Raw genomic sequence first — 24,735 nt, 5'->3', positions numbered from 1 at the left:
TTGATGCACCTTGGTCTGCAGGGTCAAACGCACAGGAACGCATGAAGCTGCAGAGAGTAGTGGATTCTGCCCATTACATCACAGACACATCCCTCTCCACGACTGATAATATCTACAGGAGGCATTGCCTTAAGAAGGCAATATCTCTCATCAAAGATCCCTTCCATCCAGTCCATCCCACATCACGAGGTTCAAGAATACCTACTTTCCTTCAACTTGGTTCTTGAACCAATGGCAAAACCCTGATCAGTTTAGCAATAATATAAGCACTTTGCACTAAAAAGGGCGTTTTTCTTCTAATTGTGTTTTCTTGTAAAAATTGTGTATAATTTAATCTATATTTATCTGAATGTTGCTCATACGATGCTATAGAAACATAGAAAACCTACAGCACAATACAAGCCCTTTGGCCCACAAAGTTGTGCCGAACATGTCCCTACCATAAAAATTACTAGGCTTACCTATAGCCCTCTATTTTTCTAAGCTCCATGTACCTATCCAAAAATCACTTAAAAGACCCTATTGTTTCCACCTCCACCACCGTCACTGGCAGCCCATTCTATGCACTCACCACTTACCCCTGACATCTCCTCTGTACCTACTTCCCAGCACCTTAAACTTCTGTCCTCTTGTGACAACCATTTCAGCCCCGGGAAAAAGCCTCTGATTATCCACATGATCAATGCTTCTCATCATCTTATACACCTCTATCAGGTCACCTCTATGTGCTTCTGATGCTGCAGCAGCTTTTCATTTGAGCTGTGCATGCATCTACTTGGGCATTTGATAATAAACTTGACTCTAATTTTGAAATTAAGGGCTGTATTTCAGCCATAATACTATGCACTGAAACTCAGCCTTGGATAATGCCAGAATTGTATATGATGTCTTCAATATCTATGATACATTACAAAACATTCAAGGTCATTGCATTAATTCTGATTTGTAATTGTCCTTGATATATTGTACTCTCTATATAACACAGCTGGCCCCAGGGAAACGAGATGCCATAGAAGCACATTACAAATAACTTTAAAGTTCTGTCCACATCCGTGAAGGCTCACGACTTAGTTAAATAGCGAGTGCGGAGAATATGATATGGGAGTTATCTGGAAGACATCCAATCAAATAGCATGGGATGCAGTTGAAATGAGAGGCTTTATCGGTGACCCATCAGAGATCGGCAACTGCAAGTGTTTATATCAAATTAAGCTTCTTGTAAAGTTTCAGTTGTACTGTATTCAGATTCTGCCACTAACATCGCGAGGTTCTGTCTCCAATCCGCAATTTAAATAAAACACATAACGTGGAATACGGCACAGGAACAGGGCCTTTGGCCTACAATGTTGTGCTGAACCAATTAAATTAGTAATCAAATGGCCAACTAAGTTAATCTCTTCTGCCTACACAATGTCCACATCCTTCCATTATCTTCACATTCATGTGCCTATCTAATTGTCTCCTGCAAAGGTCGTTAATGTATCTCTGCTTCTACCACCACCTCAGGCAGCACATTCCAGGCACCTGCCACTCTCTGTGTAAAAAATTTGCCCCTCACATCTCCTTTGAAATTATCTCCTCTCACCTCAAATGCATTCCCTCTGGCATTAAACATTTCAACCCTTGGAAAGAGATATTGTCTGTCTGCTCTGTCAATGCCCCCCATATTTTAATGCTCAATCGGATCTCCTCTCAGTCTCTGCCGCTTCAGAGGAAACAAAAACAAATTTGTTCAATCTTTCGTTATAGCACATGCCACCTTCTCCAGACAACATCCTGGTAAGCGTATTCTATGCCCTCTCCAGAGCCTCGACATCCTTCATATAATGGGCTGACCAAAACTGTATGCGATACTCCATATGCTGCCTAACTAGAGCTTTATATAAAGTGTAACATAACTTCCTGACTTTTGAACTCGAAGCCTCAACTAATAAAGGTAAGCCTGCCATATGCCTTCTTAACCCTTTTATCAATCTGTGTAGCCACTTTCAGGGATATATGAACTTGCATCCCTCCGCTCATCAACACTGTTAAGGATCTTTCCCTTAACAGCGTAATGTCACTTTGCATTTGACTTACCAAGGAGCAACAATTCACATTTAGCAGGGTTAAACTACATCTGCAATTTTTCCACTCGTATCTGCATCTGATCTATATCCTGTTGTATTCTTTGAGAGTCTTCTACACTAACCACACCACCACCAATGTTTGTATCAACTGCAGACTTACTAACCCACACATCTACGTTTTCAAGGAATTCAAACCCAGCCTGGCCAACCTCTCCCTATCACTCAGGCCCTCTAGTCTTCACAGCATCATCATAAATCTTTTCTGCACTTTTTTTCAGTTTAACCATACCTTTCCAATAACAGGGGAACCAAATCTGTATACAGCACTCTGAGCAAAGCCTTACCAACAACTTATACAACTGCAACATAAATTTCCCAACTCTTATACCGAAAAGACTAAGCTGACAGTAAAGTTCAGAAGTATAATAAATAGGGAGTTTTGAATAAGGTTCATTTGAGGATTCCAAACTTATCTAGGTTTTGCAAAATATTGCAGATCCTTCGAATTTTGCAAGGATTTAAAATTACAGTAACAGAAAGCCATGAGACAACTGGAAGCAGTACATTTTAACCAAATAAGGTTTAAGTAGGAAAAGAAGCTACAATGCACTAGATTTGATAAATAACTTTCAAATGTCATTCCTCTAACTCTATTAATCTCTTCACTGCTGCAGACCAATGTTTATTTACTTTTGCACAACATTCCTTCAGGATGACAAGGCGCGCTTGTGCTGTGTGTGGAATGTGTTACTGCCTGTGCATTGTGCCCTTGTTAACGCACCAGGCGCTGTTCAGCACAGGCACTCAGAAACACCTCAATTTAATTCTACCCAAAGTTTCTGCCTTTAATAAAAGCCATCTATTCTACAAATAGGTAGAATAAATGGGGTAGCACTCAAGAGCTAAAACAACACTGTTTTTTGGAATGATCCCAACCATGCAAATGTTATCTCTAAATGTCCTTTGGCTTCAGAAATGCTAGCCATTGAAACTCGGTTCTGTTTTCTTCCATGGATATCCCACACTTTGATATAAACAGAATTACACTCTTCTTCCATCTCTGTGTATGCTGAGCTATAGTGGAGTCCAATTCAGCAAACAGTTTAGTCTTGCTTTGAAACCCCACAATGGGTTTTCCCTCTTCTGATTCATGTATTCAGACCCAAGTCTGCAAATTCCTGTGATTGCTGCACTATCTACACTACTTCTGGCTGCTAATCTAAGTTCAATGCCACCTGTAACTTCTGTAGCTGTGCCATTAGCCCTGATATCTTGGCTCCTCCCCCATTAACCTTTCTATCCCCCTTCTCCTTCTTTGCTGCAGCTATCAGGTAGAAGTTATAAGAGCCTCAGGACTTCTGCCACTAGATTCACGAACTACCCCTCATCCATCAGGCTACTGATCAAAAGAGGATAACTACACTCACCCGCCCCATTATCAAAATGTTCCCTCAACAAATTATCTCAATTTTAATAACTCTTATCTCATTATTCTCATTATTTATTGCTATTTATTAATGTTTATATTTGCCCAATTTGTCTTCTGCACTCTGATCTCTCATTGATCCTGTTCTAGTTACTATTCTATAGATTTACCAGCAGGAAAATGAATCTCAGGGTTGTATATGGTAAACATATATGTACTTTGATAATAAAATTTACATTGAACTTTGAAAACTTCAAAACCTGCAAGCTGCCCAAATACGGTATCTCCTTTTGCATCTTGATTTCAGATTTTATTTGCTTAATTGTTTCTTGGAATGTGTAAATGTGTTAAAATGACCACATCAATGTAAGTTGATGATTGGACTTGGCTGAAGATGGAGAAAGCAAGCTGTACACTTGAAGAAAACAATGATACGGCTGCTTCACTGAAAACTAGTCAATTTGAAAAAAAAAATCATCTCATGCAAAGAACATCTGAATTAAATCCTCAAAAGATTACTTCTTCCCCAGTATTCCAGTTTCAGTAGATTTTCTGAACAACAAAGCCAGGAAGCATTTAGAAATTCTTCTTCATAAGCATTATAAAACCTTTGAAGCAACATTATCCCTATTTAATTACTGCACTGAAGAATAGGCACAGTATTTAATGGAAATTGAAAATTGTACTGTTCTGGCATGGGTCTTGACTCTTATTAAGTCTAACCATTTTCTAGTTTAGCCATGCAGCTATTGTTGACTGTTTACGCTAAGAGGTTTACACTAAAACTGGTGGGTCGGGGTGGGGTGAGATTCAAATAAAGTCTTTGTGCTGGCATTCCCAAAAGAATTTCATGATGTGAAATGTTCAGGGAAGTTCTGAAATGTTGGTTGAGAAATTTCCTTGTAGAACTGCGGCATCTATCCATCTTTTTATTGAGATACAGGGAGGAATTGGTCCTTCTGGCGCTTTGAACCATGCCACCCAGCAATCCCCTGATTTAATCCTATCCTCGTCACGAGACAATTTACAATGACCAATTAACAAACCGACTGGTACATTTTTGGACTGTGGGTGAAAACCGGAGCACCTAGAGAAAATCAACGCAGTCATGAGGAAAACGTAAAAACTCCTTACAGGCAGTGATGGGAATTGAACACAGGTCACCTGTACTGTAAAACATTGTGCTACCTGCTACCTTAACATGTCGCCTATTATTTGCATTATGCAAGTGCTGAAAGAAAAAGAATTCAGCCACTACTAACATCTTCACTGTCAGAATACGTTTAATTTTCAAAGTAATAGAATATCCCCTTAGGGATGTTAAACCAAGATGCATGAATAAGTGGCACATTTTGCAGTATCATATCAAAACATGATATTTGGTGAATCAGTAACTAAGACTCAGTGATTTAGACCACCTATAAAGTTTGTAAAAGTAAGTTAAGTAAACACTGTTGAAAATATATCAGTCAAGAGGTCAGTCCTGAAATTGGACACTAAATTTAGTCAAGGTGTTTGCAGTTTCCAAATTTTATAGTTAAAAACAGTGATCTTTTACATACTGCACAGACTAGCAGCAGCTTCCCCACAGTCCACAATAATCTTGAAAGAATTTTATGACATTAAGGGAGTTTAGAAAGCTGAGTTTGGCAGTGCTGTCATTTGGGTGCTGTTAGGAGACCAGATGACAGAAAAGAAGAGAGAGAGAGAGACACACACACCATATTCCTTCAGTCTTCAGCCACAGTTGGAGTAGGCCTATGGCCTCGGTCTCAGTTTATCATATAGTGGGACAAATCACCACAAAGCTCGCAGACACAAAGTGTGTAGCAGCTGGAGCAGTGTCACAGCCTCAGTGCCAAGGACAGCGGAGTAAAGCATCGTGGAGCAGGACCGGGTCCACCTTCGCCTCTGGTCCTGACACCCTGCCTTTTTAGTTCATTTGGCCCAGCGTTTAAATTATCCAACACTGGGTCGTCCCCTGCACTCGGACCCAGGCCCCGCCACAGTGATACGCTCTGGGCCAGTTCTGGCCTGTACTCAACCTTTCCAAATTGGCACAGTGCTTAGCTGGATCAAACCTCGCTCCCGATTCGGGTGGATGGGATCTGAAACACCGATTCTTCGCTTCAACTTTGCCTCTGAATTTCCAACTTCTCCTGCAATATGCCTCGGTCTCACTCCCGCACCGCACACCTTGACTCTTGGACCAGCCTAGCCTTCACTCGCCTCTTCATTGTTTGCGGTGATCGCTTACCACAATTCTCCATGTGAAAAGTGTTATTAATGGAGCAGTTAGTAGAAATTTCTTACTTTGAAAACCACCTGTAAGCTGTTGCCCACATTCTATAGCGCCATCTTGAATCACATCAATCATACTGGTGCCCAGGGAGAGAAAGGTGAGCAGCTTGAAGACCATCACGCAGTAGCACTATTGTGATGAAGTGCTTTTGAGAGGTCGGTCATGGCTAGAATTAACTCCAATCTGAGCAAGGGCTTGTTGCCGCTGCAATTTGCCTAGTGCCACAACAGGTCTACAATGGATACAAACTCACTGGCTCTCCACTGGGCTTTGGACCACCTGGAAAACAGAAGCTCGTGTGTAAGGTTCCTGTGTATCAGTCACAGCTCAGCATTCAACACCATCCTCCCCTCAGTACTAATAAACAAGCTTCAAAACCCGGGCCTCTGTACAGCCTCTGAAATCCGATTCTTGACTTCCTCACTGGGAAACCACAGGAACTATGGATTGCTGATACAATCTCCACCTCACCGACTATTAACACAGGCACAGATCAAGGATGCATACCAAGCCCACTGCTCTACTCTATCTCCACTCATGACAAGACATAGCTCAAGCATCATGTACAGATTTGCTGATGACACCTCTTTGTTGTTGGAAGAATCTCAGATAGCAACGAGGAGGCATACATGGTGTTGCAACAATAACCTTGCACTCGTCAGCAAGGCCAAGGAACTGATGGTGGACTTCCGGAAAGGGAAGTCAGGAGAACAGCCACCTCCCCTCAGTGGTGGAAAGAGTGAGCAGATTCAAGTTCATGGATGTCAACATCTCAGAGGATATGACCTGGGCCCGTCGCATTGATGCAATCATGATGAAGACAGGAGTTTGGATAGATTTGGTATGTCTCCTAAAACTCTAGAAAATTTCTACAGACATGATGCATCTGGTATGGAGGCACTAATGCACAGGACGGTAAGAGGCTTCAGAGCATTGTAGACTCAGCCAGCTCCATCATCTGCACAAGTCTCCACACCACTGAGGACATCTTCAGAGTGCAGGGCCTCTGGAAGGCATCATTAAGGACCCTCACCACTCAGAACATATCCTCTTCTCATTACTACCCAGGGAGGAAATACAGGAGCCTGAAAACCCATCATCAACATTTTAGGAACATTTTCTTCCTTTCTGGCCATCAGATTTCAGAATGGTCCATGAACTGAGCACTAGCCTGCTATTCCTCCTTTCCACTATTAAATTATTTCTTATTGTAACTCATAGTAATTTGTTATGCCTGCACTGTCCTGCTGCCTCAAAATTTCACGCCCAGTATTAGTGACAATAAACCTGATTCTGACTCTTATTCTGAAGATAAGAAGAAAGCAATCAGGATAGGACACATAGCTTGAAAATCATCACTGATTCAGAAAGTTCCAGCCTTGAGTCCCAATCCAGAAAATTGATAGAAGTCATACAGTGGGTTTTGGACCACAGAAGTGAGCAGGGTCTGAGGTGGGATGCAGAGATACATCTTTAATCTTTAATTTGAGTAATTACATGTGGAAATTGCTACACCGAGCAGGCAGTGTTAAATTGGCACTGCCCATATATCGCAATGAAGATCTGCAAGTAAATTATGCTCTTGATTCCAATGCCAGTTTTGGGTTTGTCAAAGCTAATTTGCTGATGGCTTTAAAGTGCCATTAGGCTTGCTTAAGAAGTTGATATAGTTACCTCATCATCTGGGCATCTTTTAGTCATAAAGCAATGACTTCACTCATGAATGGCTAATTTCAAACTTCTTTCCAAATTAGGTTTAAAATAACATTGTTGCATTGGAATTTCATGTCATTAGCAAATATGTCCCTGTCATTTAACAAGAAAGGATGTTCTTTGAATTACACAGATCATGACATAAGGGTGGTTTATTGGAATCTTTTTTTGACCATTAACTGGCGGTTTGACGTTTTTATCTACAGTCTCGCTGAAATGCTTCTCCTAGAAGTATAAGTGCACAGATTTCAAGACTTAATAATTCAGTCAAGAGCAAAAATAAAATATATCTACTAAATGTTTTATATTTTAACTAGAACAGAGAGTCGTTTGTGATGTACAATAAACATATCCCAAGTATGCCAAAGGTTTTAATTGCAACTAAAGTGCTAGTATTTAAAAGGACATCGTAAAATTTGCAAGCGTCCATGGACAACAAGATTGTGGTTTTACACTAACAATTTGAGACATCATGAGATAAACATTTCACCATCAACAAACTTTTATAGGACAATATAATCAGGAGTTCAGGAGGTATTTCTGAACTCCCACCAGTTACATTTACCAGTTCCCAAGATCGGCTATGATAGATTATCAGACAATGGGTGGGGAATGCCGACATACTTTTCTGGTTCTTTGCACCTATCTGTTCATTGTTTTTATTTCAACTCAAAATATCCTTGGTCAAATGACTAGTTATGTTTGGCAATGTTTTATTCATTGGCTGAGATATTCTCACAATAATATGGCCTCAGATTTAATGCTTTGGGAAAAGTACAAGGCCCACCTTAAAATAAGGACTATCTTTTATAGCCAAAGGGGTAGTTATAAGGATTAGGCACAAAAATGTGATTGACAATCTGCACACACCAAGGAACCATATAGAATAATATATTACTGATCTTATGGTGTTGAGTACTGGATATATATTGGACAGGAATCACAGGGCAACCTGCTGCCTCCTTTTCAAAATAGTTCAATTGGATCTTTAACATCCAAATAGGAAAGCAACTGGCCCCTCAATTCAACATTTGATCTGAAAGATGACACATTCAATCATGTGACAATCTATCAGTATAACACTGGAGGGACTGCAGAAATTTATTTAATTGCATAATTTATTAATGCCTGCTGGTCTAGGTTGAGCAGATAGAGTACAGCACAGAACTGTGCCAGGCCATTTAAACTTCCTACTCCAATTTACCTGCACCAGGACCATAGGTCTCCATACCCCTACCATCCATGTCCCTATCCAAAACTTCTCTTAAATAATGAAATCGAGCTCACGTGCACCACTTGCGCTGGCAGCTCGTTCCACACTTTCACGACCTTCTGAGTGAAGAAGTTTCCCCTCATGTTCCCCTTCAACTTTTCACCTTTCACCCTTAACCCATGAATTCCAGTTGTAGTCCCACCCAACATCAGTGGAAAAAGCTTGCTTGCATTTACTCTATCTATACCCCTCATAATTTTGTATACCTTTATCAATCTCCTCTCAATCTTCTACGTTCCAAGGTATAAACTCCTAACCTGTTCAAACTTTCCACATAACTCAGTTCCTCCAGACCCAGCAACATCCTTGTAAATTTTCCCTGTGCTCTTTCAAACTTATTTACACCTTTCCAAAACTGCAAACAATAGTCTAAATTAGGCCTCACCAATGTCTTATACAACTTCAACGTAACATCTCATCTTCCGTACTCAATACTTGATTTGTGAAGGCCAATGTGCCAAAAGCTTTCTTTATAACCTATGACGCTGTTTTCAATTAATTAAGGACCTATATTCACAGATCCCCTTCCCTAAAACCAACACAGGAGGAGGCAGAGTTACAATGATGCTCAATGGCAACTCCTTTGAATTGATCCTTGGAAACAGCTTAATTTCTACCTCTGCTGTCTCTCTTTTTCCTTTTCAGTGTGGATGGGGTTCTGTTGAAAACCCTTACCTGGAGTTAGACTCAGACTTCAGCTCTTTGCAGTGGTGGGTCCCGCTCCCCAGGGCACACAACCATTTGCTTTTTGAAATCTCAAGGATACGGCCTAGAAGACAAGGGCGCCTTCGGGATTCTGTGGTTTTGTGGCGCTCTATGCCAGTGCCGCTCACTAAAGCATCGTGAGGGAAAACGGAACATCAGGAGCAGCGGATCAGCTATCGAAGGCCCTGTACTCGGCAAGTCATTCTCTCTCTCTCTCTCTCGTTGGTGGGGGAGAGCTTGTTGTCTGTTCTCTGGTGGTGTTATGTGGAATTGGCGGGTGAATGATTAGTTTTTGTTGTACTGCACGTCATGGTCTTTCTTGGGGGCTTTGCTATTGCTTGCTTGGTGGGTGGAGGGTGCTGATGCTGTTTTTTTGCTGAAGTAAGTGGGGAGGGGGAGGGCAGTTGTTCTGTTGCTGCTTGTGTGTGTGGGGGGGGCTTTAGGGTTCTAATGGTTTTACTGACACTGAATCATCAGGATATCATGGATGTCTGTGAAGAACAAGAAGTTCAGGATGTATACTGTATACATTTCCCTGATAATAAATGCACTATAAGATCCTCAGCGCCATGCCATTCACTGTATAAGATTTACCCTAGTTGGCCCTACCGAAGTGCAGCACTTTGCATTTGTCTGTATTAAATTCTATCTGCCATTTTTTAGCCCATTTTTCTAGCTGGTCCAGATCCCGCTGTAAGCCATGATAGTCCTCCCTCGCTGTCCACTACACCCGCAATCTTGACGTCATCCACAAATTTGTTCATCCAGTTAACATTATCATTCAGTTTGTTGATATGACAGACAACAATGGACCCAGTGGCACACTACCAGTCACAAGCCTTCAGTCAGAAAGACAACCACCTACTACCACTCTTCGGCTTCTCACACAAAGTCAATTCTAATCTATTACCTCATCTTGAATGCTAAGCGATTGAACCTTCTTGACCAATCTCCCATATGGGACTATGTCAAAAGCCTTGCTAAAGTCTATGTAGACAACATCCACTGCTTTCCCTTCATCAGCTTTCCTGGTAACTTCCCGAAAAATTCTGTAAAATCCATTAGACACAACCTCCCATGCATGAAACCATGCTGACTATCCTTAATCAGTCCATGTCCATACAAATACTTTTATTGATGTCAGGCTCTGGCCTATAATTTCCTGGTCTATTTTCAGAGCCTTTCTGAAACAGTGGTATAACATTAGCTATACTCCAATCCTCCAGCACCTCACCTGTCGCTAAGGATGATGTAAATACCTCTGCCAGGACCCCGGCTATCTCTTCACTTGCCTCCCATAGGGTCCAAGAGAACAACTTGTCAGGCGCTGGGGATTTATCCACCATGATTTGCTTCAAGACAGCAAACACAGATCATGGACTATTTCCTAAATGAACTTAAAGCAGATTTTCAAATATTGACATGCTCTAAAAACAATTTTGAAGAGGGGGCCAAGTGTAGCATATCTACAGTTGAACCTGTCAGCTTTCTAGCTGGTTTGAGAAGATATTATGCTATAAAGTGGATTTGTTTGGTGTCTAGTGGCAGAAGAGATGTGACAGATGGAGGTATGTGTTATTAAACCTCTAGTTGGGTTTGGCAAATACACTCATCAAAGTTTTTGTCAAGGAAGTTGCACCATCATTCACATTTGAATAATGTGTATTCAAATCTGAAGTACAAATAATTATGGAACCAAAAACAACAAGAGATTGTGCAGATGCTGGAAAGCTTGAGCTCTTAGTCAGGACTCATGATGAAAGGTCTTGGCCTGAAGTGTCGACCATTCACTCCGTTCATAGATACTGCCTGACTTACTGAGTTCCTCCATGTTGCTTATAATGGAAATAAAATTTGCCATGGCCAGCATTTAAACCAATTTGCCTTTCTTACTTTTAGCACTGGAAGAGGCGTAAAGTGCAAACCACCACGGCAAAAGAAATCAGGCAATGTGCAAGACTTGTGCAAGAATTTCATCAAATAGATGTACCATGGTTGTATATTCAAATCCTCAGCATCAATACACCAAATCTTAAGAGGTAGTTATAGTTAGTTCCAGGCAAAAATAATGGATTTAGCATTCCCAATTGAAGTTGAAATCCTCCCCAGCAGTCTCTTCTCAGTTTTCTTCTACAGAGGGAAGTAAGTGTTAACTTAACAACTGTTCTAAAGTCTGTGTCTGTACTCATGTAGGGAAGTCCCTCTTCTGTGGAAAGCAGGGTGAAACTGCACACAGACAATGAAGGTAGAGAAATGGGGCAAAGGTTGTGCTCATAGGCATTAAATCTCACTGGAGTACAGTCACTAAGGAAACAGACTGCTTTTATTTTTCAGTTACAAAAGCAATATTGTTAAGTAGCTGAACTCTGAGTTGGTCCTGGGAGCTCACACAGAAGCTTACTTTATAACAACAGCTCACCGGGACTTTCTGATATTAATAAACCTCCCGTTGTGCTTGTATAACTTGGCAACCACATACAGCAGAGACATAATCATTCCATGTGGGGTATGTGCCCACCAAATGATAAAACTACAGCTGTGGTTAAATTTAAAACAGGACTCCAGAATTTGAATCATAATGTACCTAATTTATTGGTTCCACTCTAAGACGCAAGATATCTATTACACACTATTGACTGAAATTAGCAAAAGTGCTTTGCTGTAATTAGGCATATAAAATTTAAAAATTTTTAAAATAGGGATGAAGGGCTGAACTTATTTATAATGTGGATCAACAGTGGATTTGAATACAGTATACTTTATGCCTCGATGCGACTTGGAATAAATTTTGAAGAGTGCATCAGAATCAGAATCAGATTTAATATCACTGACACATGTTGTGAAATTTGGTGTTTTGTAGCAGCAGTACATTGCAACACAATAATAAAAGAACTATAAATTACAAATCGAAGTATATATTAAAAATAAATTAAGTAAGTAGTGCAAAAAGAGAGGGAAAAATAGTGAGGTAGTGTTCATAGATTCATTGTCCATTCAGAAATCTGATGGCAGAGGGGATGAAGCTGTTCCTGAAACATAGAATGTGTGTCTTCAGGCTCCTGTATCTCCCCCTTGGTAGTAACAATGAGAAGAATGTACCTCCTGGGTGATGGGAGTTCTTAATGATGGATGACAGCCATTCACCATGTTAGGTTTTGCTTTGTAGGAAGTAATGGCCTGTAACCCCTGCCAGAGCTGACATGCATCCGATTCCGTCTCTAACCTCAATCAGAATTATTTAATTGCTCTTAAAATAGCCTCCTGTGGGACATTCCTAGACTTCTTGTATAGTTCTGGATCACCAGTCTTGAATACCACAGATCTAGCCCTCAGCAAACTATGAATACCCTGGTTCATTCATGGCTTTTGGTCTGGGTATGTTAAATTCAAAACAGGAGCCCAGAATTTGAATCTGAAAGTACCTAATTTATTGGTTCTTGAAAGCACACACTCATCCACACGGGCCTTGATGAAGTCGGTGACAACTGTGCCGTATTCATTTAGATTCAAAGATGAGTCTTTGAATATTGTCTAGTCCTCTGACTCAGACCAGTGCTGTAAGTGCTCCTTCATCTCCCGTGAGCATCCATTCTTGGTCTTCACCACTGGCGCTGCAGTCTTTAGTCTCTGTCAATACATTAGGAGTAGAAGTACAGCCCAATGATTTGACTTTCCAAAGTGTGGGCACGGGATGGCATGGAAGCGTTCTTCATGGTGGTATGACAATGATCAAGTGTGATGGCTCCTCTGGTTCCACAGGGTGGTAGCCGTTCAGAGACTTGTCCAATCTGGCCTGGTTGCAAACCCCTGCAATGACAGGGAATGCATCAGGAAACTCTGTTTCATGCCTGTTGATTATGGTGTTCCGCTCCTCCAGTGCTTGCCTGTCAATGGCCTGTTGTCGAATGTACACTGCTACCAGGATGATGGCAGAAAACCCCTCGGTAGATACAACAGGCAACACTTGAACAGGTTGGGTGAGCAGCACTGAGACAGAACTCTCTGTGAACCATGATGAGTTAAGCATATTCCATCTTTAGCTTTAAAAGACTGAGCTGTCCTGTCTTTGTGGAGAATGATGAAGCCATCAGGCTTCAATGCTGCATTTGAAATGGTTGAGGATAGCCACGTTTCCATGAAACAAAGTACAAAGCAGTTGCTGATGTCCCTCTGGTACAGCAATCTTGCTCTGAGATCTTCAGTTTTATGTTCCAGAGAATGCATTCAACTGCAGGACAGTCATGAGTTGGTGGTGGTGGTGGGGAGGGGGGGGGGGGTTTAAGGCCTGGCGTTTCAATCGTATCAGCAAACCAGCATGCTAACCTCACTTCTGTATTCTTAAAGCAGAACTACACTTGAAATCTGAGTCTGCAATCTGGGATTCAATGATTTACAGAATCAATAGATTTTTCAAAAATGTCTTAAAATGATGCTACCTACTGAAATAGCCATGGCTATAACTGGATATAAGATATCTACCTGCCTCCAGCCCCTGGTCACAACCTCTTGCAGTTGGTCACCTGACAGATCCACCTTATAACATATCTTCTTCCCAAAACAACAGATTCCTAATTGGCCAGACTAATTAAACAATCCACAAACCAGATAAAAAAACAATCAGATATAACTTGGTTATATAGTACTTATATATAAACTAGTTCTGATTTTTCCTCTGTATTGAACATGTGGTGATTCCAACTTGATGCCTAAAGGATGTAACCGGCAGATAAGGGTGAACCAGGTCGCAGGTGTATTTGAAAGCCGTCAATAAGGTGCCACATGAGAGATTATTAAACAAAGTTTAGGGAAAAAAAAGAAGGTATTACAGGTATTGTTTTGGTGTAAATAGATAATGTACACCAAACAGGTCATTTTCATGTTGAGAGGATGCCACAAGGGGGTTGTTAGAGTCCCAGTTCGGAATCAAGAGGAATGATTTGGAAAACGGGATCATTTATAATGTATCCAACAAACAATCTGTTGAATTGTTTTAAATGTCCCACTGATGTAGCTCGACCCTTTGACTTCTCCCAGCAGTCTGTTTGTTGCTACAGATTCCAACATCTGCAGTCTCAGCAACTGGACCTTTGACTTTGTGACCAACCGACTGCAATCAGTCAGGATAGGCAGCATCTGGTGCTCCACAAGATTGCGTTCTCAGTCCCTTACTCTACGCCCTGTACACTCACAATAGCGTGGTCAGATTCTGCTCCAACTTATACCACTCTATTTATCAGTCCCAATGAAGGGATCTAGACCTGAAACTTTGATTCTTTATTGTTCCACAGATGCCGCTTGACCTTTGAGTTATGTTTTTATTTCAGATTTTCGGCATCTGCAGTTTTCCTTTTTGATTTTTATCCACTTCTACTTTGACATTCTCATTTCCATGAGAAAAGGTCTCATATCCATAAAGTCTCCATACTACTCCTAAAACTTCATGCTCCAATAAGAATGTCCTTTACAGTTGATTGGTTATAGGGAGAAATTAATAAATCTGTCATAGGTGCAGTAGTAGAACTTTAAGCACATCTTAAAATTTTAAGAAACTTGTCACCAACAATAAGGTCATGCATCTCAAGGACAGGAGGAAAAAGTGATTTATTTCCAAGGCATAAACACTAAATACTTTAAAGCAGTTATTGCTTTCTGACCGTTTGTTTTCCCTTTGGCCACCATCTGGGAGGCTGATGTTAGTTATTAAACTACAGTTGCATTGCAAATTTCAAACCATTCTTGTTTTGCTACCCCAGGCAGAGAATAAATCAAATTGCTCCGTGGCCTCATTTGAGTAAACCATTAGAAATGCAAAATTTAAAAAGGGAATTAATAACTATATTCAAACTTGTCCCTGAAATCTAAAATAAAACTAGATATTTTTTCCAAGTTCCCTTTTAGACATTAAAATCTGTTGAACACAATTGTGTTTTCAAAAGAAAGTAAAAATTCAAAAAGGGAAGTATCAGTCAACATACTTTTGCTTTCAAAATCACATACGGCAGTGTCACATTACTATGTTCATGAGATGGTAATGCAGTACACTTTCTGAACTGATAGGCTAGAAGAGGGATATATTTGCATGGAAATGACAATGAGGAGATTGGATAGTGCAGATGACAGTTCATTCACTGGTGAGATGAAATGCCATTGAAGAATCTTCCACAGAAATTGAGAAAACAAGTTCAGTTTGATTTATCGAGAAAATGGGAGGGGCTTGTCCAAGTTATCCTTCAGTTTACATAGTCACCTGGTTGGTAGCTCTATGAAGGAAGTCAAAGAGAAGAAACAAAGGGGCATGTGAAAGCTGTGAAACAAGGTGAAACCTGGAACCAAAGCAGAATGCTGGTCATGTGTGACAGATCAAGCAAAGTTTGTGGACGGTTATCATCAGAAATGGATAACTCACAGCAGAAATTACCAATTCTAAGGTAAACACAAGAAGCAAATTACTGGAAACCACTGATTTCAGTATTGAGTTCAGAAGGTTACAGAGTACCCAGATGAAAGATGAGCTGTTGCTCCTCAAGCTGGCTAAAGGCCTCACTGGAATAATGCAAGATGCCAGAGGCAGATGTTCAGTATGGGAGAAGAAAGGAGAGTTACAGTGGAGATGCTCCACAAACACTCAGACTGAGACTTATTTCTTCAGTGTAGTGGAGACCACACTGTAATTACTGGACGCAACCCACTTGAATGCTTCATTTGATAGAACTGTTTGAGTCCTTGGATAGTGGGAACATGTGTTGCAACTCCAGCGGTGTACTCTGAGGATGTGGAGGTGGAACAAAGGAGCTGCCAAGCTGCCCTGAAGGGTCTTGGCCTGAAATGTCGGCTTTCCATAGATGGCTGCCTGATCTCCAGCATTTGTGTGTGTCACTAATGGCCCTTTTGAACAGTCGAATGGAAGGGATAGAGATAGGTTTGACGGTGTATTCTTTTTGATGGTGACACATAATGTCATAGTTTAATGTGGAGGGTGATAGGAGCATCCTGGGGTGAAAGAAGCAAAGATAGAGATGAGAAAAAAAGACCAGAATTTAAAAGCAGAAAACAGGGAAATCAAGGCCAATATACAATGTACAAAGAAAATGTAAAATACTTAAACATGACACAAAGACAAGCCTCAAACACGAGGAAATCTGCAGCTGCTGGAAATTCAAGCAACTATAGGGAGAAGAACAGTTGACGTTTTGGCCTGAGACCCATCACCAGTCCTGTAGATGCTGCCTGGCCTGGTGTGTTCCACCAGCATTTTGTGTGTGTTGCTACAAAGACAAGCCCTAATGGCTCTGAATCTTAATGTACGAAACACTCACTGGTGAACTAATGGCATAAACAAAGGTGTACGAATGGGATATGATACTGCAGCCATTATGGAAACATGATTGCCAAGGATTCAAAAATACTAACTTGTTATTTAGGGAAATTTGACTGTTGAGAGGGAAGGACAGGAACAATAAGGTGTTGGAGAAGAACTGTTAAGAGATGCGTTAAGTACAATTGTGAAAAAATTATGTAAAGCCATATAGTCTTATGCTCTAGAGAAGTGCCAGAAAATTAGAAAATTCTTCTGTGATAAACCTATTGTAAAAGGAAGGGTGGCAAGAAGGAACTATAAGCTACTTAGACAAACATTCAGAGTTCAAAAAATGTTATATTCAATTACTGAAAAAGTAACAGCAGAGCATTTGGAAAATCAAAACAAAATCAAGCAAAGTCAGCACAGTTCCGCGAAGGAAATTGTGTCTGACAAATTTATTAGAGCTTTTCTGAGGAAGTCTTGACTGGAGAGGATAGTGGAGAACCAGCCTTATAAAATGCTATTGACAAAGTGTCTGACAGAGGTTCAGATCACAAGGTATCAGTCCATGGTATAGCAGTACGTACTGGCATAGAATCAGAGAGCAGGAATAAGGGGTTCACTTTCCGCAGGGCAATCTATAATCAGCTGGGTACCAAAGACCGTCACCAAAAATTGCTTTTGCAATATCCAGATTCAAGATTGGGTTTATTGCCATTTTTCAGTACATGACTGTAAAGGAGAATGGAATAATTGTTTCTCCAGATCTGATGCAGTATTGAAAAAATGCCGTATGGATAAAAAAACACAATAAATGTAAATATAAATATATAAAACACAATGTACAAGTAACTGTAAAAGGGGAAGATGAAGACACTGAGAGACTGTGGAGAGGAGTGGTTGATGTAGATGAGTGTAGGCCTCCGTTAGTCTTGATAGACCATGGATTTGCACCTTGGAAAGTTCCCAGGGCCCAAGCCTGGGCAAGTTTTTCTTTAAATGGAAGACCGGTAGTTGCTCAAGCTGCAAGTCTCCTCTCTCCACACCACCAATGTTGTCCAAGCGAAGGGCATTAGGACCCATACAGCTTGGCACTGGTAACTACTACATGTGGATGTAGTAGTGTTGGGGCTGGTGGGTGGGTCAATGGGTGGAATTGTTGATCAGCCTGACGGCTTTGGGGAGTAATAGTTTTTGAATCCAGTAGTCCTGGCCTTGGATGCTGTGTAGACTCATCCCTGATGGGAGTTGGAGAAACAGTCCTTCATGATATTTTTGGTCTTTTCCCAGCACCTTTCTGCACATATGTCATTATGGTGGGTATGCTGGTGCGTTGGGTAGCTTTAACTACCCGTGGCAGGGCCCTTTCGTCTAGTGCAGTAAAAGTATCGTGCCGCGCAGTGATGTAGCATGCTAGGGTGCTCTGAAGAACACATTTGTGGAAGATCATGAGGACGGACGTGCACAGTCCAGCTCTCTTCATCCACCTCAGAAAGTAGAAGCTTTCTTGACTGTAGAAGACGTTTGCTGGGACAAAGAAAGGTTGCATGAGATGCTGCACTCCCTGGAGTTTGAAACTGCTCTCAGTTTCCATTGCTGTGCCGCTGATGTGAAAAGGGGTGTGGTTAGTGATTGGCAGGAAGTAAATCCAGAGTAGGCAAATATGTAGACAGCTTAAAAACTGGGAAGGCCAATTGTGAAGAGGATTTACAACAGGATATTGATAAGTGAGTTGGAAAAATTGCAAATATTTAACTTGAAATGAGAGACAAAAGAACAGAATATTATTTAAACACAGAAGATAAAGCAGGTAGGCAAGGATGCGGTGCAGGGATGGAGGTTCCTTGTGCATGTAACATTGAAAGTGAGTACACAAGTGTGGCAAGTGTTAGGGAAAACTAACTAAACTGTACAACATACTGTATTCACCAAGACACACCTCCAGTCCTGTGAGCAACTTCTGTCCACCAAGGCTAGCACACACTTTACAGTACCGGTGACCAAGGTTCAGTTACTGCCACGGCCTGTAAGGAGTTTGTACATTCTCCCCGTCACAGCGTGGGTTTCCTCCCACAGTCCAAAGATATACTGGGTGGGAGGAACCGGTCATTGTAAATTGCCTCGTGATTAGGCTAAGACTAAATCGGGAGATTGCTCGGTGACGTGGCTTGAAAGGGCTGGAAGGGCCTATTACGTGCTGTACCTCAATAAATAAATATTATTTTATTTCAGGCAGGTCAGAGAAGCTTCGCAAAAATGATCCCAGATATAGAAAGGTTGTTCTATCAGGAATGATCAAATAGGTCATGATTTAACCCCCTGTGGTTTATATGAGAAAATGAAAGCAATAATGCTGAGATATTTCCTATTATGGGAGGAACCAGAGGACATGGGTTTTAATAAGGGGTGGGTGCATTTCTACTGTTGGCGTTCCTTGCCACAGCAAATGGTAGGGCTGGAGAACTTCAGCTTATTTAAGACAGAGATTGAATAGATTTATAATCAGTAGGAGTTAAGGGGAGATCAACCATGATTCTGCTGAATGTTGGAGTAGGTGTGAGGGGCTGAATGGTCTCCTCCTATTCCCGTTTCTTAACTCTTACAATCAGGTGGGAGGTTAGTGCACAGAATGTGAGAGTGAGAGAAAAATTTTAAAAATCCCTCTAGCGCTGGAAGTCTAAAATAAGAACAGAAAATCATAGAAATACTCATTGAGTCCGTCAGCAACTGTAGAAAGAGAAACAATTACTGTTTCAGGTTTGAGATTCTTTGTCAGAACACCATCCTTGCCCTGGCTAGAAAGCCAGGAAATGCAGGAGGTGGCAGGAAGCAGATGAGACAGCGTCTTAGGCTCCAGCAAAATGGCTTAGGGAAAAGAAGGCATTTCACTATGTGGAAAATCACATCTTCAGAAATGATGCAATGGAGCAGAGGAACTGGGAGAATAGAGTGGTGATTTTACAGGAGGCAGGATAAGAGGAAGTGCAGTTGAGATACCTAAGGGAGTCTATGGGCTTAGAATGGATATTGGACACTAACATATTGCTGATATGGATACAATGGTATTCAGAAAGGGAAGCGAAGAATCAGAAATAAATCATGTGAAAGTGAGAGTAGAGTAGAAATTGACAGCACAGTAATTAAATTTTCAAGTTCTGTACAAGTGTCATCACAGAAGGCCAAGGTCTTATGATCATTGTTATGATCACTCTCTTCATGCCTTCAATCTACAATAGCCTTTCCTAGCTACAGACCCCAAGTTTAACCTCTGTTCCATTTTCTACGTTTGTCCTATCTTGACGGCATTATCAGAAATGGAACTTCCAATCATTCTTCACAAACGCTTTGGAACTTCACACTCTAGCAACACTTCCAAAGGATCTGCAGGGTGGGAATCTGTCCTCCGAAGCTTTAATAAGCACGCAGTTTGGGCAGTATGATATTGTAGTTAGTAGGGCTCCTGCCTCAAGCTCCAACATCTTGGGGGCAGTCTTTTCCTCTGGTATTGTCTATGTGGAGTTTGCTAGGTTAGTCAGCAGATTAACTGGCAAAATATATCAAAGTAAGTTTATTATCAAAGAACATACATGATACCATATACAACCCTGAGATTCATTTTCTTCTGGGCATTCACGGTAAATACAAAGAAACATAATTCAACCAATGAAAAACTGCATACAAGAAAGAAAACCAAACAACTCATGTGCAAAAGACAACAATCTGTGAAAATACAAAAAAGACAACCATAATAATAATCAATAATTATTGAGGACATAAGATACACAGTTTATAGGTTGTGGAATCAGTTCAATGCTGGGGGGAGTGAAGTTATGCCCTCTGGTTCATAAGCCTGATAGCTGATGGGTAATAAAGTGTTCCTGAACCTGGTGACATGGGACCTGAGGCTCCTGTACCTCCTTCCTGATGACAGCAGTGAGAAGAGAGTATGGCTTGGATGGTGGGTGTCCTTGTGACAGTGTTCCATCTAAATATGCTCAAAGGTCCATTCACCTGTGATGGACTGGGCTGTATCCATGACTTTTGTGGGTTTTTCTGTTTAAGGGCCTTGATGTCATCATATTCTCTTCGCCACGCATCTATAGAAGTTTGCCAAAGTTTTAGATGACTTTCCAAATCTGCACAAACTTCTAAGAAAGTACAGGTGCTGCTGTGCCTTCTTTGTAATAGCACTTACAACCTGATAGAAATTTTCTCACTGACTGAGTTATTAGTAACCTTATGAACAATCTAAGTTATACAGTCATTTAATCTAGAATAGTCATTGAGATAATTCTTGTGAACCTTCTTCAAAATTATATTCCAGTTGAGTTTCATTTCAAAGTGAAATAAGGTTTTCCATTTTCCTGTTTTGATAGCTTTCATCAAAGTTAGTCACTAACATCTGCATTTTTCTCTTCTGTGCTGGCAGCATAAGACTGAAACTGTGCAGAAGTGTCATATGATTCCTAGTGAAGCTGGGTGAATATTATGTACTCATTGGTGACAGATCATCTCTTGAAACTTAGGAGCGAGGATCTTGACCACATTAATAATTCTTACAACCTGATATCCATGACATTGATCAATACCTTTGGTGCTGATGAGACCTATGTACTTTTATAAGATCTTTCAAATACCTTTTTCACTATTTTGCACTGGTTTATGACTGAACTTTTTTGCAGATGCTGTGTAATTTGAGTAATGGAAAACAAGGAATTCTTTCAGCTGCTGCTTTTGATCCTCGAAGCCCAGGTCTTCAAAATTCTTATTCTTTCTGAGTGTACAAAACTTGTACGATTAAATGGGATTTTCTTCCCTCTCTTCTAGTTATTTAAGTTTTTTTTTTATTTTGTCAAAACAGGGTAATAATTTGGTGAAGCTACCTAGGACAAGCAGAGTATGTTAACAGTATGAAGACTGAATTGCTCAGAGATTTGTGCTGGGCACCACACTATCTCAGCATGGATTCAAGAAGTGATAATAAATCATTCTGGATGCAAGTCTCTGCCCAGGATGAAAAGGGGAATGTCCAATGTGCCATCTGAGTGAGAAAAAATATTTTTATTCATCATGAAACGATCACGTGGGTCCTCACTCAAGGAATAAATATGTCAACTGCTGTTTTTTTGGCACACATTAAATATGTAAAAGAAGGAATATGAAAAGCTGTCACCTTCACAACACTTATCTCAGACACTAGATCAAAAGGAACATAATAGGATAATTATCCTAACAGCTCATTGAGGAGATACGGTTTAAGTCCAACACTCAAGTTCGTTTTGGCAGCATTCTGATTTCTTAAGGTAGCTAATGCATATGTTTGAACTGATGAAAGTACCAACATTCAAGACCAAGAAAAACATTGGGAGTATAAAATAAGTTGAAAAGTCAAAATTTCAGAGTGAAGCCTTACTCTAAAATGGCATGTGTGGCAGCCTGCAGGTGATAGCGATAGACAAGAAGACAATGATCCACTCGAAACACGCCCCCTCCTTTCCGAAGACTTTCATAGAAGAACAGCAAATCCTCAGGAACACCCTAGAGATATACATAAATGACAGATCAGGGTTTGCAATGCAAGTATCTAGTTTACTGGGAAACTTGAAGTTCAAGGTTATTGTCATCTTTCTGTACATATACACAACCAAATGAAACAATGTTCCTCCAGATCATGATACATCCACAAAACACAAAATAAAGTATTTCCATTAATAAATATAAAGCACAATGCATGTAGTACAGGTAAACAGTAAATAGCTTGCTGTCCTAATTGCAAGACTTCTGTGATGGTCTCACAGTCTGGGGGGAAAAACTTACAACTGCACTAGACCTAGAATGGTGAAACTTGATTTTAACACAGGTTGAGTAGGAGTATTAGCAATGGTCACAGAGTGATGTGGTTAGTTCTTAAAAGGATATAATAGGGAAACAATATATCCATTCATAATAGCAACATTTGTAGAGGAAAAGATAAGTAGTCTATTCTTGGTTGTTCAGAGATTCTCCAGGTGAGGTGGAGAGAAAAATGATATTTGGAGATGTAAAGAAGTCCATAGACTGTGAAGGTCAAGCCAGAAGAGGAAAGTACAGCAGGCTGTGTAAAGGACAAGTGTTGTCAAGGTATAGTAAGAAGGATGAAAAACATGGAAAATGTCCACCTGTGGCTTGAGGCTAAAAAGGAGTTTTGCTAAGTATGAAGCTTCAGTCAACATGTAGAATAGTAATATTCCATCTGTTTCCTGCAACTGTTCCCTGTAAATTGAAATCTGAAGATTGTGATGGATCATCCAGTGTGAAGTGGGTTCCGGTATTTCACCTGAGAATAGCCAAGAATGCTAATTATCCTTTTTGATGGACTTGAATTCTCAATACGTTAATCATTTCAACTGAACATTAACATGGTTGCTTTCTTTGTTTATTATACTAGGCAGTATACGAATGAATCAGGTCTATCTGTCAGCTTTCAACATGTTTAGTAACGTAGGAGATCTTCTGGAGGGCAGCAAGTCCACCGAGCTTACTGTTTGCACAGGCTCAGACCACACTGTGCACAAGGGTGCACTCTTTCAATGCACAAAATCTTTTTTCTGACCTTGTGCTTGGGCCCACCCCCAAGTAGCCTTGACACAGAGTGGAGCCCCATCCTTCTAGGTTCAACCACTATCAAAGTTGCCAAATGATAGCAGCATTTTAAAATGCTGTGACGAGTCTTGTGAGAGTTTTTATTTTTCTTGATGCTGCAAGTGAACCAGAGTTAACATACACACAAGAAATACTGCAGATGCTGGAAATCCAAAGCAACAGACACAAAATGCTGCAGAAACACAGCAGGTCAGGCAGCTTCTATGGAAATGAATACATAGTTGATATTTTGGGCTGAGACCATGCTTCAGGACTGTAAAGGAAGGGGGATGAAGCCAGAATGAGGGGAGGGGAAAGAGTACAAAGGAGGTTAATAGGCAAGTGTTGCACTTCTTCTGATTGCAGGAATAAGTGCCAGGAAGGAGATTAATGGGGAGGGATGAATGGACGAGGGAATCACGAAGGGTGCGATCCCTGCGGAGAGTTGGAGGGGGGTGGAGGGAGGTAAAGATGTTTTTGGCGGTAAGGTCCCATAGAAGATGGCGGAAGTTGTGGAGAATGATGTGCTGGATGTGGAGGCTCACGTGTGGTTAGTGAGGACAAGAGAAACTCTATCCCTGCTAAGGTGGCGGGAAGATGGGGTGAAAGCAGATGACCAGGAGAAAGAGGAGATGTGGGGAAGGACAACACCAATGGTGGAGAAAGGGACACCCTATTCTTTGAAGGAGGACAGTCCTGGTATTCTGGAAAGAAAAGCCTCAGCCTGGGGACAGATGCAGTGGACATGAAAGAACTGAGAAAAGGGAATTTCATTTTTTTAGGAGACAAGGTGGAAACAGATACAGTGAAGATTGCCACGAGAGTTGGTAGGTTTATAAAAGTTGTCAGTAGCATGTTTGTCTCCAGAGAAGGAGACAGAGAGAATGTGAAAGGGGAGAGAGGTGTCAGAAATGGACCAAGTGAATTTAAGGGCAGGATGGAAGTTGGAGGCACACTTGATGAAATTGATGAGCTCAGCATGGGTGCATGAAACTGCATCAATGTAGTCGTCAATGTAGCACCGAAAGAGTTGGGGCGCATTACCAGGGAAGGAATGGAATATAATGTAGAGACAGGCACAGCCGGGGCCCATGGGGGTGTTAGTATGTCACGTTAACATTAACCAGAGTCAATATGCCAGTTCTATTGTCAGAATCATCACTGATGTTAGCAACGCGTCTGTTCCTCTGTCCATGGATGCTGTCTCACCTGTGAGGATTGGCAGCATCTGTTTGAAGATGATAGGTGAAGTCAGGTGAGTGTATGGCCTAAATTTTTTTGTCTGTAGGTAGCCTTTGTCCTCTTGATATCTAAGATGAGGTTTCT

General features: G+C 40.9%; 1 protein-coding gene across 17 annotated transcripts in view; it reads right to left on the bottom strand.

Moving 5' to 3' along the window:
* Window positions 1–24,735, bottom strand: part of b3gntl1 (UDP-GlcNAc:betaGal beta-1,3-N-acetylglucosaminyltransferase-like 1) — a 342,821-nt gene that overhangs the window by 112,792 nt on the left and 205,294 nt on the right. For all 17 annotated transcript variants that reach the window (XR_009507656.1, XR_009507657.1, XR_009507659.1 and 14 more), the window contains one exon: window positions 22,202–22,326. Coding sequence is in view for 5 of the 17 variants with exons in the window: in XM_059948769.1 (XP_059804752.1) it covers window positions 22,202–22,326 (125 nt within the window). In the remaining 12 variants the exon portion in view is untranslated. The remainder of the gene's footprint in view (window positions 1–22,201; window positions 22,327–24,735) is intronic.

Source organism: Hypanus sabinus, chromosome 23, assembly GCF_030144855.1.
Source record: "Hypanus sabinus isolate sHypSab1 chromosome 23, sHypSab1.hap1, whole genome shotgun sequence".
Taxonomy (NCBI): domain Eukaryota; kingdom Metazoa; phylum Chordata; class Chondrichthyes; order Myliobatiformes; family Dasyatidae; genus Hypanus; species Hypanus sabinus.
The sequence above is the reverse complement of the archived record's forward strand: the minus strand, read 5'-3'. Positions and strand labels throughout refer to the sequence as shown.